The sequence below is a fragment of the Chelonoidis abingdonii genome, chromosome 3 (assembly GCF_003597395.2).
Source record: "Chelonoidis abingdonii isolate Lonesome George chromosome 3, CheloAbing_2.0, whole genome shotgun sequence".
NCBI lineage: Eukaryota > Metazoa > Chordata > Testudines > Testudinidae > Chelonoidis > Chelonoidis abingdonii.
In genome coordinates, this window is record NC_133771.1 from 113,367,232 (window position 1) to 113,383,087 (window position 15,856).

Consider the following 15,856-nt stretch of genomic DNA (forward strand, 5'->3'; position numbering starts at 1 on the left):
CCCCCCAATAAAGCTTCTTTGAAATACAGCCAGCTTTCCTGGACTCCTTTCCCTCTCATGTTAGCTTCCCAGGGGATCCTGCCCATCAGTTCTCTCTGATTGGCCTGTGGCAGAAAGGAGTAATTACACCGAAGTCAGTAGAGTAACACTAGAGAAAAAACATTGCTGTTAAGAGCAGAATCAGGCACAGATGTTGTAGGATTGCAATTCTGGGAGAAAGGAAAGTGCTTCAGTCTCCTCAAGGCCCTGTTGTTGAAAGGAATATAACTCATGTAGTTCACTAATAACATTGGACTGAAAAAGCAAAAGTTGGGTTAGGTCTAATAGTATCATGGGCAAGTAACTCTGGGGCAGAGAATGAATTATTCATTTAAAAGAAAAAAGAACTATTTAGGAAATACAAATTAAAAGTGAGTTGCAGTCTGCAGCTGGTCAGAACAGATTTGCTCATAAAATTCAGTAGTAGGATGAGAAGATAAAGGAGCTGCTACTTATAGGTTATTATTAATCTGTTTTCACAGTTCTCTTGCCTTACCCAAATTTGATACTGAGCTTTGGATACACAATAAAGATAAAGCTTTGACACTTATTTGTCTACAAAATCTAATGGTCAAAGCCTTCCTTTTAGTCCTGATAATGTAGCCTGATTCCTTGTGTAATTACACAATTATAACAACTGGGTCATTTTAGATGTACACCTAAGAAAGTGAATTCCTAAAAATATAGTCTTTTATTAACAGAATAAGAATAATTTACCAATTTGTAAACATCCAGATTTGGGAAGATGACATAGTGCATATTTATAAAGTGCTGTGTTATTTTTAAAAACATCTCACCCTCACGAGTTTCATCATTCAACCTCTGCAGTCATTAGACACTATTCTAATTAATACAAATACTAAAATCACACATCTGACTTTGCAAATGAATATAACCTCAGCTAGCTATCCACCTGCTTAACATGCAAATATCGGGTTTTGCAGATACCCATTGTGCCCATACTTTAAAAAGTGACCCTATGTATAACTATGAATTATATTATATTGCAGTAGCGTGTAGCTTGTTTTCTCTTGGCTTGAAATATCCCTCTATATCAGAAGAAAATATATAATCACATCTACACAAAATATCAAATTTTGGGTAGAATTTTGAATGAATTATTCTTATTATAGTATTTTTATATTTTCCATGCGTGTATACATTTTGAAACTATTTAAACAGAAATTCATGTCCTTGATCATAGGTTATATTACCAGGTCCTGGTGCTCTTCTAATACTTTATCTGGCATAACTGACTGCGCTAATAAGAAGATAATATTGTGCAAGTGCAAAGTGTCTTTCATCCTAAGATCTCAAAGCCAGATGCAAAGATGTTTAAGTATTGTTATCCCCATTTTACAGATAAGGAAGCAGACTTAAAGGTAATCACCTGTTTTTCAGAGATGCTGAGCTTTTTTCTGTTTCCCAATCAGTTGTTTTAAACATAAGACACAATTGATCTAGTTTGGATCTCATTTACATCAGAGAAAATCAGGAACAGCTCTGTTAAGTCAATGGAGATAAATAGGTGTAAAATCAAAACCAGGCCCAATGCCATTATCCAGTGAAACGATAACACTCATAACTTTTATTTGATTTAATATTTCAGGTTTCATCGTCCATAATTGTTTGACAGTATCCCATACTTCACACCCCCGTTTCCTTTGGGAAAATCATTGCATCATGAAGACCTGAGATTGCACTGGAACTTGAACGAGTGTGAGTGTGTGTTGCAGCTTACGCTGAGGTTAATGAAGAATGTGGCCCTCATCTTTATTAGAGAACAAGAGATTTTACTGGGACCAGAACCCAGGGAAAGTGGGGGAAGCATTCCATGTTAACTAAGCAATGTCTTGACGGTAAGAGAGATTGTGATTCTGTGGCTAGCTCACACAGATACATTGATATTTTTTCATCAAAGCTTGAACAGACAGGAAGAGCTGAAGACAATCGTTTGACAGCCTGTGGCCACGAACTCATCAGACTTTACATCATGGTGACTGAGGGTAATTGTGGGTACAGTGGGAACACAGAGAGAGGCGGGCAGGGAAAGAGACTTTGCCTGTCAGTTATAGAAAAAAGTTAGAACTGGTAGTAAATTCTTTATGAAACTGGTTTAATTATATATTTGGATGGCAGGAGGAAAAGATTTGTAAATCTGGGAGTTTAAGCAACTATGTGTGTTTTCTCTAGAGACTTTGGCCTGTTCTAGCAAGACAGTACGCCACCAAGTCCTCATTTCATCAGTACTTTAGTGAAGTACAGTAATTTTTGTGGTGCCAGTGAACCTACTTGCCAGAAATTATTCTTGTTATAATTAAGATGTATTTTTAAAAATTCTGAAAAGCATGCTTAAAGAAAATACATTGAGTATTCGTATAGCACAGCTAAATATGGTTGGTGGTTTTTTAATACATTACATCTTGGATTCTCTATGATGATGCATCAGAATTACACAAGTAGGTTTCAAAGGACAAATAACAGGACACTGTGAGTGCAATGAAAGGATTCAGATTTTGAAACACTCTTCTTTTGTCTGTCACTCACGTTGTTGTCAAAGTAGTGGCACCAATATCTCTGTGAACTATGGCAGACAGTATTGACAATCATGACATTCTAATTTGAATCCAGATTTAGAACTGAAATCAGCCACGAATTTGCATATAAGTAGGTTTGGAAAGTGGTTAACAGTGTGACTTTAACTTTAAGAGCAACATTAGATGGATCCCTTGGATTGCTTCTAGAAAGAATTAATATGTGGATCAGTACATCTTCATCAAGGGCCTTGTAAAAGCTACAGAAAATCCTTAGTGTCCACAGCCTGTTTTTGTTGTATGCAAAGAATGCTTATTAACTCACAACTTCTGAAATTGTATGTGTGAATACAATACTATTAAAATTAAATGGTATGGAGTGTGAAAGGCAGTGTGTGCTTTTGTTATGTCAGCCCTAAGGCCTATTACAAGCCTTTGGCATTGTTTACACTAAAAAATTCTCTGTCTTATATTGGCACTTATTTATCCTTTGATTTATGTACACAATGACTTTTCTGGGCCTGGAGTACACACAAATATATATGTAATGTAGTATTACAGTATATATACTATTTATCCTTTTTTATATGTGTATATAATTACAATTTATTTTTGTCTTTTATGTGCCCTGTTTAGTTTTTAATTATGAAAGCTAGGTATTTTTTCAGGCAATAAAAGGTCTGTGCAGAGTGATTTTTACCTCAGATTCTGCAGTAGGTTCTTGTGGAGTGTTTTTAATTTATAAAACTGAAGATTGTCATTTTAGATGTCAGCCTAAAGGCGGAATGCAATTTAGTGGCTAAAATTAGATCTCTCTCTCTTTACTGATATTTACAACAAGACCAGGTTTGCTTAAATGGGATGGATTATTGTTGTAAAGGGCATTCAAGTAATAGCAGGGTGCTTTCCATGAGCTGGCTCTCTGTTTATTTTTAGATTGATTTAAATATTTTAAGGAAATAGGTTGATAGGACCTCTAAGAACACTTTTGGTAAAAATCCTACAAAATGCAGGGTGTGAACCCAAAAATATGAATAACTAGTAAAACAGCCAACTACAAGCTTGTAGCAAATAAAAATAATCAGCACTGTTCTGCCTCTTACTGGAATCAATCAGATATATTAAAAATGGAATTAGTAGGAAACAATTTAGCTTCTGCAATGCCATCATTTTGTAACTATGGAAGCAGCATTTTTATATCAAGGAAGCCATGAAAATGTGTGCCACACTAAATCATACAAATATGTGCAAGCCATTAGTTATAGTTTTGACAGAATTCCTATTAAAATCCCTTATTTTCAGGGTTTAAAACCCAGCCATAAAAGTGTATCCTGGATTAAAGCTTGGCAAAACAATTCTTCTCCAGAGACTGTTTTTGTTTGTTTGTTGCCAAATTTAGAAGAAAGTGTGGAGTGCAAAATAGTGTAGAAGTTTACTCTTTTAACACTGACCCATATAATTTGAGTTTTTGTTTCAAAAAAATTAAATGGGACAACTGACAGGTCCTTAATACAACCTAATCACTTTGATAGTTTAAAAAAAATTACCAAGGGATTAAATAAAAAAAGTGGCTATGACATATACCCTGTAAAAATTTTCACAAATGTATGGCTTGACCCTGCAAATGCTATGCAGGATAGAAGTCCCATTGATATCACTCTGTGAGTAATGACTATCCATGTAAGTTAAAGCCAGCAGGACTGGGAATTTAGGGCCCCCTTCTATTCCCAGTGAAATCAATGGTGGGCTTTGCCATTGAGAACATATGCCATTTTATATATTTGACACCAGTAGAAGCTACCGTGGCCTCCACTGTTAAAATAAGATACAAACTATGGCCCTAATTCAACAAAGCACTTATTCACATGCTTAAAATGGGATAAAGGAAGTTGACCTCAGTAGGACTTATGCACACACTTAAGTGCTTTGCTAAATTAGAACTTACAAATTGTTTATATATAATATACATACATGATTAACCCTGTACATATATTTTATATATTGTAAATAGCAACGGGTTTGGAGGACAAAAGTTGTAAAGTGTTGACCAAGTGATAGACAAGTTAATGAGATTGTGATACACTGTAGTGCTTGATGAGACAAGTTCACTTTTTCTTGCTGAGCTGTACAGCTTTCAGATCTCTCTCTTGGTCCTTTGTACAGGTTGCCTCAGATCTTTTTCAAATTGCTGTAGTGGAAAGGAATATGATGCATATCTAAGCCCCAGAGAGGCTGGCAGCATGCAACTCAGCAAGAAATAATCACAAGTACTGTAATATGAGGCCTAGAGAAGGAAAAACTGGTTGGAGAGGGTCAACATGGCAGTCCCTAAGGCAGAAAATGAGAGGGAAAAGAGGTGAAAAAGTTCCCACCATGGTGCCAAACACAATCCAATTAGCTGAAATGGGTGTTGTGATCAATTTTAGTTTGAACTTCTGTTCAGATAGACAATTAATACAATTCTATTTTAGGATACTTGACCATGGCTTAGTTACCTGTACTGTGTTCAGCAATCCAAGTGGACACAAATATATATACAAACACACTCAGTAGACTGGAGTAACCATTTCAAAATTATTGGACATATAATAGACTCAGGTCTCAATCTTACATTTGTCTTGCACCTAGACATCCCACTGTATTGTACTTGACGGTACACAGGATTGGGTCCTTTAAAAAAATTCTAAACTCTTATGTACAAAGCAGATTGAAATGTCTGAAGGAGTCAGTCCAGCCTGTTAGATGATATTTGTATCTCCTTGTGAGGGAACTGAGAAACTTATAAAAATTGTATAAAATCCTAAATAATTAATAGGAATTACTATAGACTTAAAAATTAAACCTGTTTCAAGACAAGATACTAGTAGCTAAAAATCATTTTGGACAGGGATTGCAGGCTTAAGTCTGTTAGGGCCAATCCTACAGCACTACCAAGGACAGAGATTACTGCCATGAATAGTATAATTGAAGTCAATGAGCTTACTTGCCGTATAATACATACAGTGGGTTTACAGGGTTGTAAGTGTTTGAAGGATCAGGCACTTATCTAGAAACACCAAAGTTCAAAGTTCCATGTGTGCTCTCCTATAGTTGACACTACTAACTTTTAAAGCAGTACAAAAAATTAAGGCCACGCCCTGCCCTGCTTTAGTGAAGCTTGCATCAATTATTACAGAAGAAATACTGAACTTGCTCATTGGCAGGTACAGATCTTTTCAGATCAACTCTAAAGAATGTTTTTCTTTAAAATCAAATGAAAGCTGTGACCCAAACTTAAAAAAAATTCCTGAACATTGAAAGGTAGATGCCCTTTCTGAACTCACTTTCATCTGTAGTCCATCTTCAATGGAATTGCTTCAAATACAAATCTTGTCAACGCTTATGCTACATCCGTGTTAAGGAACATGCTTACAACATGGTTGTCCCTCAACCTAATTACAAACCTGGTCTGATCAAGTATTTAGCATGAATAAAAACGTATTTACAGCAAAGTCTATATTACAGTCTATGGGGGAACAATAGCCCCAATCCAGCATCCATTGAAATCAATGGAAAGAATTCCCTTCACTATGGTAGGCATTGGATCAAGCCCAATGTGTGTAATCAAGTTAGTGACCAAATGAGTTGTAATCACATGCCCTGACATGACTGTCTCTGTGTAGTACAGATATAGAGCTTTATGCTGCTGTAAACAGAAATCACAATCTGGCCCTTTGTCCTTAATTTCCACTTTAGTACTTTTGTCAGATGGTAGCATGAGTTAAAGGCTTATGCTATGTCCATCAGCACACTGGTTGTCCTGGCAGTCACAGTGCATCATTTAATACTTTAACACCATTTTTATTTGTATCGCAAGGAGTTAAATTTGTGCAGCTGCTGTAAATCAAAAATAGGATGTTCTCAGGGTGAAAAACCAATTTGCCTCCTGCCTTTAGGAGCCATCAGATTTAGCTCTACTGTTGTTGATATTGGTATTTTTATTGTACAAAACATAGTGCAATACTCACTGCTGGAACTTAAAAACTAGCTTTTGGAGGACAAGAATGATATTTAGGAAACCAGTTGTGAAAGATGTTTTTAGGTTGCTAGTGAAATATTTTGAGAATAAAATAAAAAGGAAAGAAAATAAATCCCCGTGAATAGCTTAAATCATATTTAGAAATAAGCATCTGAAAAATCTTCTGGAAGTATAGATATAGATCAAGAGGGAGAAATGCAGTAAAAAAAACAAACTTCAATATAATATTATGGCAGGTTTCTATTTATTAATTTTAATGAATGAGGTCATGTTTTATTACGTCAATCTCTATATCTTGTTTCAGAACTTTAATGAAAATACAGCTCACCTGATCTACTGTAGCAACGCAAGAAAGTTGTTTTTATACCAGTAGGTTTGTTTGTGTGTTTGTTTTTTGTTTTTCCATCTAGAAGCTAAATACTGTATTGGATAGGAACAAAGGAATTAATGATATTCTATGCCTGTCTTTCTCATTATTTCTTGATTCACCATCTCGCAATACTATGTCAAATTTAACCATGGTTAAGTATTGTTATAATAGAGTAAAATGATGCTGAACATATCTTCTCTTCCTTTTCCTATTCTGTGTGGTGGTATTTTGATTTGTAAATTTGTGTAACTTTTGGAATTAAAGAAACACTGTGTTTTGGACAATTATTTTAATTGGTATGATTTTAAGCTAAACAACAACATCCGTGACTTAGATGCATTGTTTTGATGGACAGCTTGGTGTATCAGGTTTTTTTGGATTTTGATATAGCAAAAGCTAATTTAATATCTCCATTAAAATAGAGCTTAATGAATTTTTATTTTTCTTAAAAAGAATTCTATTTGCAGCAAAATGTTAAATCTAGGCAAATAGATGGATCGGCACGGACATTGCTGTACACTGAAGAACCGATAGCTCTGTGCCACTTGCCAGTTTGTGTTTTTTTTACTGACCAACTACTCTCGCTATTAGCATACCCTGGCAATATCAATATGTCATTGTGTTGCAGACCTAGAAGTGCACTGGACTTTCAAGAAAAAGTATTGTCTGATGCAGAATTGAAGTGCATCACAGTTAGGGCTTGATACCACAAATCTTTGCTCATGTGACTCTTTCCACTGAAGTTCACTGGGACACTTCAAAGGGATACCTCCCTGGCAAGGGGTTTGCTGGGTTAGCCAAGCATTAAAACAATAGAAAGGAATAAAACCCACTATGTACAAAATCCAACTAGAGCTAGTGATAGAGTTCCTATAGGGGCTGATCCAGCTTTCACTGAAGTCAGTGAGTTTTGCCATCAGCTTCTCTATAAGCAGGTTAGGGCCCATAGTCACCCAGAATTAAATCTTGGCTGCACTGAAGGTTTTGTGATCCATTTCATGGGGATCAGGATTTCACTTGCAGAATATAATCAAGGTTGTTATTTATATCAAATAGGCACTAGAACAGTGTTGCCACTTCACTTTGTTATTACTAGTTGGATTAAAAACACAAAGAAAACATGCCCAGTTGTGCTCAGAGTATCCTGCCTGAATTTCACCAAAGTTCCATACTTAAAACTCAAAAGAAAGATACTAACATTCCAGGGTTGATTTTCAGTTGCCTTGCCAGTTGTGTAGTCATTGGTATCTATGCCAAGTAGGTGTAGAATGCCACTAGTTCAGAACTGTGGCATTTTATGCTCATTTTGCACAGCTATAAAAGACCATACAAAGTGCAAAGCAATGGAGAATCAAACAATCAAGTCTTAAACTTACACAGTGTGCTTTATATAATTATGATTGTAAAGACAAGACCTGTATGCCTCCTTTTGTATCATAACAGCTTTAGTTAGGGACTGACTATGGCAACTTGGATGAAAATATCAGACCAAATGAATGAGTTTATAATTTCCAGTGACTAATCCGATACTCCATATTACACAGGTGTATTGAGATCTGTGAATGTAAATAACTGGAACTACACATCAGTTAATAGCACAGTTTCTTCTTGGTTCTTGATCTGTTCTGCAGTATATATTTTCCACTACTGTCATCTGAAGAGAGTATGTATTACCTTTTTTATATAAAGTATCCATCTTTCCTTTGTGTTTATGCTGTTATTTAACAAGCAAAAATGTGTTCTGCCTAGTTGTACAATGTTGTAGGATACTTTCCTGTGCACAGTTTCAAGTGCCTTAGAAAACTGTTTAGCTCTTAATTATATATATAAATATATATAAAATGAAAAAATTACCTCAATAAAACTGTTCAGAAAACACAAACATTTTCTTCTTGAATTTGTAGTAAGTACATATGCAAGTGTAATGAATCTGGTTTCTGACAGGTCTTACTTTGTAGGAAGTTTACCTCTGATGGTTATCTTACAAGTGACTCTACTGTGCATGAGGGGTTCATTTTCCCGCACATACTAAGTAAAACTAGCTTTCTAGTCTCCACTTTAATTTTTGGAAGCTCCTCACACATCTTTGATTTGACAGCTCTTCTGTAGATAATCCAGCCCATTAAGAGCTGTGCTTTGTCACTCTGGTGAATTAATATTTAAACAGTATGGTTATATTCAACTGAATTGAGGGGCATGATTCTACTCTCTGTTTCACTAGTTTATATCAATTTGACTCCCTCCACTGGCTTCAGTGAAGTAACTTTTGATTTATATCCGTTGGAGCAGAATCAAGCCCCAGGTATTTAGCTTGACAATGTTTATCTGAACTGCATCAGAGAGCACAGAAGGCCACCACATGCCTGCCACTCTTCAGACATTTCACAAGCAGCAGCACTCATTAGAGTACTGCAAGAAAAAGAACTCTATGCCTATGAGCACAGTATTAGTATTATTGGAAGAGTTAGCAAAACAATTACCTAGCAAAACAATTTCCTTAATGGATTTGTCTCAGAACATTTAGGCTGTTCCTTGATTATGTATATGAGAAATGTATGCTTAGCAACCTTATTCTCATCTCCTTTGCACTGAAATAAACTATAATAAAGTTAGGAGTTTCTCTGAATTTAACTGAAATCAGAAAATGGGCCAATATACTTGGTGTCTTTTTATTATACTAATAGCACATATTTTTTTTACCCATAACGAGTAATACACACAATGGAGGAAATGTCGTTGTCTTCCTCCTCCTATTATGTATATATTTAAAGTTTAGGTTTTTTAACTGATCTAGCAAGTTAAAAAAGTATAGAAAATTATGCATATGAACTACCCCAAAATGTTATTTTACAAGCCACTGCTACAGTTGGGAAACCCTCCACAGCTAGACTGCTTTTAATATTCAACCTTCTGCACCGTTAAGCAGAAGAGAACTTGCACCCACAAATCGTGTTTGAAAGAAGGCCAGGAAGAGCATAGTGCCACATCAGCGGCATGCTCCTTCCTTCTTAAAACTCCCTGTGCTGGGTTCAGACTGCAACTGGTGACAGAAAAAGGATTGGGGAGGGGGGAAGGAGGCATAGTGATACTGGCAGGTCTAGATATTCATCAGTGGGGCCAAATGTAACAACTATAGTAACTTGCAGTACACTGCTTCCTCTTCTACTTTGTGAAACACCCCTTCACATACACCCCAATGCCCATCATGGGAGAAGGCTCCATAGAGAGCCAGCAGTCAGGGAAGACGCTAGTAGAGAATACAAGTAGCAAGGCTGTATTTGCTAACACTTCTAACATTTTCTTGGGACAACTCTGAAGAGACAGAGCTTTAGGAGCAGCCCAGGAAATGAAGTTGTGTGCAAATCCTGGGGAAACTTAAAGTGATTTGAACATAAGTATCAATACTCAAGCTTCAAAAGGCTGTGGCTGAGTAAGGTTATTGTACATACAGCAGAAAGACACTATTTGGAAGGATGGTCCTGACTGGCTGGCTAGAGATTGAGTTGCAGGGCAGTTATGAATGGTAGGGTTTATTAAGGGGAGACAGTTAATTTGGGGGCAGAAGAAACTGAACACAGTGGGGAGACAGTGAATGTGGGGAGAGTGATTTAATAGGGATGGGGAACATTCAGGGAAACAGTAGTGTATGGGCAGGGATTACACAAAGGATTGGGTGGCAGTGGGGTATCCTAAACCTCCCCAATTTGCAGGGGAGAACCGGGAGAGGCTCAGCTGCTACAGAGCTGCTATCTGGCGACACCTTGTGGGAGATGGACATGCTGTTCCTCCCTGAAGATGTTGGGGCTAAGGAGAAGGCATGTCACTAGCCACCACCACCTCCCCCCCACCCAAAAAAAAGACAACTACTGGTAAGGAGAAACAGCCTGTTAGGGAAGGGATGCTGTTTAGGGAAGGACAAGGTCTCCATGAGTTCAGGCTGCTCTGCTGAAGCCCAACTCTTTGGGACATTGAGAACTGAAAAGTTCATATGGAAGTTGCAAAAAACTCCTCAGGTATGAACCAGCACACTCCATTCCAGCAACTCCAGCTCTAGGTTCCTTTCTGTTTGTTATACCAGGAAATTTGCTTTAGATGTTGGTACCTAAATCAATCAGAGTTACCAACTCTGACAATATTATTGGGAGTCTTACGATTAAACAGACTTTGGCGGGGAGAAGGGGTTTGGATTTTTTAAAGCCTTTTACCATTTAAAAAACTGGGAGCTTCTCTTGGAAGCTTTTGCCCTTATTCACCATGCTGAATACGGCCAGCATGCCTGTGGATCGCAGATCGGACAGGGGCCTGAGGGGACAGGGGAATATGTGGTGGGGAGAGCGACCGATGGGCAGGATTGGGATGAAGAGGCACAGATGTCAAATGTGAGCATTAGGAAACTAAAAAGAAGGGAGGGGAAAATATAAAGAGGTGGCTATAGCGAGCAGATGAGGGGAGGGTGACTGTGCTGGGGAGGGGAGAAGGGATTGGAGAAGAAAGGAACAATGCTTTCCGCGTAAAATGAGCGTAAGTAGAGCCTCCGGCCCAGCGGGAAGGAGGGAGGCCTGCATTTTTGCATGTGCATTTTGTGTACATGTAAAATTGAATTTTGAATCTCATATGACCACACACTGGTGGAGGCACCTGAATTCCCCCTAAAGTTTAACAGTTAGAAGGCAGCCCAAACACCAGTGCAATTTAAGCATTATTTCTATTTCATTATTTCAAAACAAATAACTTATTACTTGGATTATAGTTTCACCCAGAGGCTCCATCCAAGACTGGGCTCCCATTGTGCTAGGTGCTATACAAACACATAGTAAGAGAGAGTTCCTGCCCTAAAGACTTTACGCTGTAAGACCAAACAAAGCATGGAAGAGGAAATGGAGACACACAGAGATGCGAAGTGCCCAAGATGCAAACGTGACTGAAGGTTACAAGCTAAGCAGGGACTAGAACCCAGTTCTCCTAACTTCCAAGACAACACCCTACCTCCTAGACCATAATTTTGGGGGTCAAGTCGTGATTTTGAATATTTAGGGTTGGCCATATTACAATAATGAAGTTGAGAAGCAGCAACAGTGAGGTGGGTTGCACTTGCTCCTGTTGTGTGTGAGCCTGAAAACCCTTATTTTAGCAATAGTCATTATTCACACAAGTAGTCCTATTCAATTCTTGCCCCAGGACTTGAATCAGATCCCTAGTTTGAGAGCTCCTTGAGAGCAGGTCCTGTGTTTCCTCCATGATCTGTATAGCACCAAATATAGTCACCTCCCAGTAAATAACAGTAATACAGGCGCTATTACAAAATCATTACCAGACAACACACAGTATCAAATCAAATTAGCTAATCAATTTCCATAATGCTGAAATAGTGAATCTCCCAGTGAAGAGAGCACATAGCATACTAAATCATGGTAAAGTTTCCAGACTTCAGAAAGTATCAACAGAGTAAAAAGAGAGAAAATGTGGAAGCGTATGATGTTCTGGTGACACCTACTGAAAAATACTGAAATACATCCGAAAGATAATTCAACCGGTATTAATAATTCTCAGGTGCATATACAAAGTAGCAGATATGTGAACATTTATTCAAAATTAAGAATGGTATCTTAACTGTCATCTTTTCATTTGCAACAACAAACTTTTTAATGTCTCTAGACATATGAAAGGTAAAAAATTCTTACACTTTCTTTAGGGGCATGCTGTGTGTGCACACATATAAATCATATACAGGAGATAACTCATTATCCAAAATGGATCAGGAATACTGGTAATAAAGATAATAGTTTAGGCGTTGGATTGAGCCTTTAAATTCAGTCCTGGGCACAGGTACACTCGAGGGGGAGTATAGGAAGCAGCCCAGGGGAACCAGACCACCATCTGGCTGGGGGTGGCAGTACTCCACTTTCTTAGGTCAGGAGACCTGCACTCCACAGGTGCTCAAACCCCTGCTGGTGCCCTAGACTGTTTGCTGGGTGCTCAACCCCCTGCTGCAGCTGGGAGGACCACCTGAACCAGGTGGCAGCTATCCCGAGGACCCTAAGGTGGGCAGGTCTCACCTCAAACCCCAAGAAGTGCTGGATCAAGTGGAAAGAAACAACGTACCTTGGTTACACCTTGGGGCGAGCTATGTTATACCCCCGAATTGGGAAGGTGCAGGCTTTCTAAGATCACCTGACCCCAACGACTAAAAAACAGATCCAACAGTTCCTGAGGCTGGTGGGATATTACTGGCACTTCGTACCTGACTTTGCCATAATGCTGCCCCCTTAACTAGTCTGCTCACCAAAGATTCACCTGGACACACTGCAGTTGTCCTGGCTGTGAGAAGGCATTCCAGGCATTGAAGGACCATCTGTGCCAAGAACCAGTGTTATATAGCCTGCACTTCAGATGCAGCTTCATTGCCCTAACCGATGCCTCGGCAAACAAGACATAAATGGGGAGGACCATCCAGTCCTTTTTATTAGCCAGAAGCTATTCCCGTGAGAACGAAAATATTCGGTGATCAAAAAGAGGCCCTCGACATCAAATGGGCAGTAGAGGCCCTCCGATATTACCTCCTAGGGAGCCCTTTTGTACTGGTAACCGACCATGGCCCCCTGAGATGGCTCCAACAAATGAAGGACACCAATGCCCAATTACAGTGATGGTATCTGGCCTTGCAGGCCTTGCAGCCGTTCACCTTTACTGTATTACATTGAGCCAGTAAGAAGCATGCCACTGAGGATGCCTTGTTGCGGCTGGAGAAAGGGAACCTGACCAGCTCCGGAGACCACGAGTTGGGCTTGGGGGCAAAGGGGTTGGGTAGCAAAGGGGCTTCGTATGCCTCAGAGACTGACAACGAGGAAGAGCCAGATGCCCCCTGGTGAGCGGAACCCAGAAGGCCTAGGCCACCACGCCAGAAGCGGAAGCACGGGACACGAACAGGAAGTACAAGAGGAGGGCCTGCAGCTCAGTTGAGCAGAAGCCACCAAGGGAGGCAGATGCTTCTAGCCACTCCTGGAGCTGGAACCCATGGAAGACTTTGGCTGTCCTGAGAGACAACCCAGGACTGCCTGACACTGAGGAGTTGCTAGGACAGCTGCTTGCACTGCACCCAGGAGACACAGAGGATGACCCTTGGACACAGGTACACCCAAGGGGGAGTACAGGAAGCACACCACACTACCGTCTGGCTGTGGTGTTGCCGGAGATACCGTCAGCATGTTGCGGGTGGATTCCCCTCTGACAGGCCACTCTGCTGCTGTTTGGGCTCTGGGCTGGGACACAGTGGAGTTGGGCAGGCCCGCGTCCCCCCAACATCCCACCCCTGGGATGGCAATAGTCCCCCTCCTTAGGTCAGGAAGCCTGCGCTCCATGGGTGCTCAACTCCTTGCCAGCACCCTAAACTGCTTGCTGGGCTCCCCACCCTGGCTGAGGACCTGGGCCCCCTGAACCACTTGTAGCTACCCAGCCTAAGGGTTAAAGCCTTTGAGTGTGTGGTGTCCTACCCTGGCTGAAGTCCCTGAACTATTTGCGTCCCTACCCTGCCAATGGGTTGGGACCAGAGACTGCTAATTTCCCCATTTACTTAGCCTGTTTCAGGATCATGTGTAGCAATGGGGGGTGGCCTCCCCAGAGATGACAGTGAGGGAGATCCACACCCACCTACATCCTTACAGTGACCATATGTCCTGTTCTGGCTAGAACAATCCTTTTTAAGCCCTATCCCGGCCATACTGACTTTTTTGACAAAAATGGGCATTTGTCACATTTGCTCTTGACAACTGATCATCGGGTGTCAAGATGAAACTGGACAAATGCACAGTTTTTTGCTAAAAAAGGGGAGTGGGACCCCTAGCAGAGCAGAGGAACATTTGTGAGAGAGGGCTAGGGAGAACACCTCTGGCCAAACAGCCTGACCCACATGCTGGAGGGGAAATGGGGGCCTTAGGCAGCCCTGTGTGTGGGCAGGCCAGGCTCAGATTACCAGCTCCATGTACTGTTGCCAAGTTTCTAAATGGTTTTCTGCAAACAGCCTTGCCCTGCCTCTTTTCTGAAGTTTGGCTGCCTCTCACTCCATTCCCCATCCCTTACACCGGGTTGGGCAGGGGACTGAGATACTGGTGGGGGGGGGTGAGGGCTCCAGATGAGGGTGCAGGCCCCACAGTGGGCCTAAGGATGAGGGGTGCAGGAGGGGCTCAAGGCGGCAGCAAGGGGGTGGGTTCTGGGAGGGAGTTTGGGTGTAGGAAGGGGCTTGGGGCTAGGGTGCAGGAGGATGTGCAGGCTCCTGGTTGCGCTTACCTCAGGTAGCTCCCAGAGGCAGCCGAGGAGCTCCATCCGCAGCAAGGGGGCTTGGAGGACAAGCCCCACACACAGGTGAGCAGCAGAGGGGCTCAGACCAGCCCCACGCACAGGAGGCATGGGGACACGGTCAGAGGGGAGTGCAGGCGTCCCGGAGGGGGTCTGACCGTGCTTCAGAGGCAGGCCTTTTTTGGAGCTCCCTTTGAAGCTGGGGAGCTGCCTGTGTCAGTGCTACCCGAGCCTCCTCCCCCCTTGCTGCTTGCTGGTGGCGGTGAGTATTGGCCTTACTCTCCCCAGCCCTGGAGCCAAACTCCGGCCACGTCCTACTTCCCCCTTGCACACGTGCCTGGAAGCACAACACGAACTAGCGAGTCGGAGCCGGGCGGGACGTCACTCCGGGGAGCAGGACGAAAAGCGGCTCCGCACGTGCGGAGGCTGCCAGTTGTGTGGGCGGCGCAGGGTTACACCCGCTGATGCCCCCTGGCGTGTGTTGCTGGGGGTAGATGGGAAAACGGGACACCTCACGCCGACTCCACAACAGCCCAGGGCCTGGCCGAGCCGGGGGTTGAGGCAGGCGGAGGGGCCGAGACACGGCGTCGGCCAGATCCATCA

The 15,856-nt window shown here is 41.3% G+C and overlaps 1 protein-coding gene across 6 annotated transcripts in view; it reads left to right on the forward strand.

Moving 5' to 3' along the window:
• PHACTR2 (phosphatase and actin regulator 2) overlaps positions 1-7,084 on the forward strand; it is a 209,135-nt gene extending 202,051 nt beyond the window's left edge. For all 6 annotated transcript variants that reach the window (XM_032794767.2, XM_075064009.1, XM_075064011.1 and 3 more), the window contains one exon: positions 1,649-7,084. Coding sequence is in view for 1 of the 6 variants with exons in the window: in XM_075064009.1 (XP_074920110.1) it covers positions 1,649-1,664 (16 nt within the window). In the remaining 5 variants the exon portion in view is untranslated. The remainder of the gene's footprint in view (positions 1-1,648) is intronic.
• Positions 7,085-15,856: the final 8,772 nt, after the last annotated feature.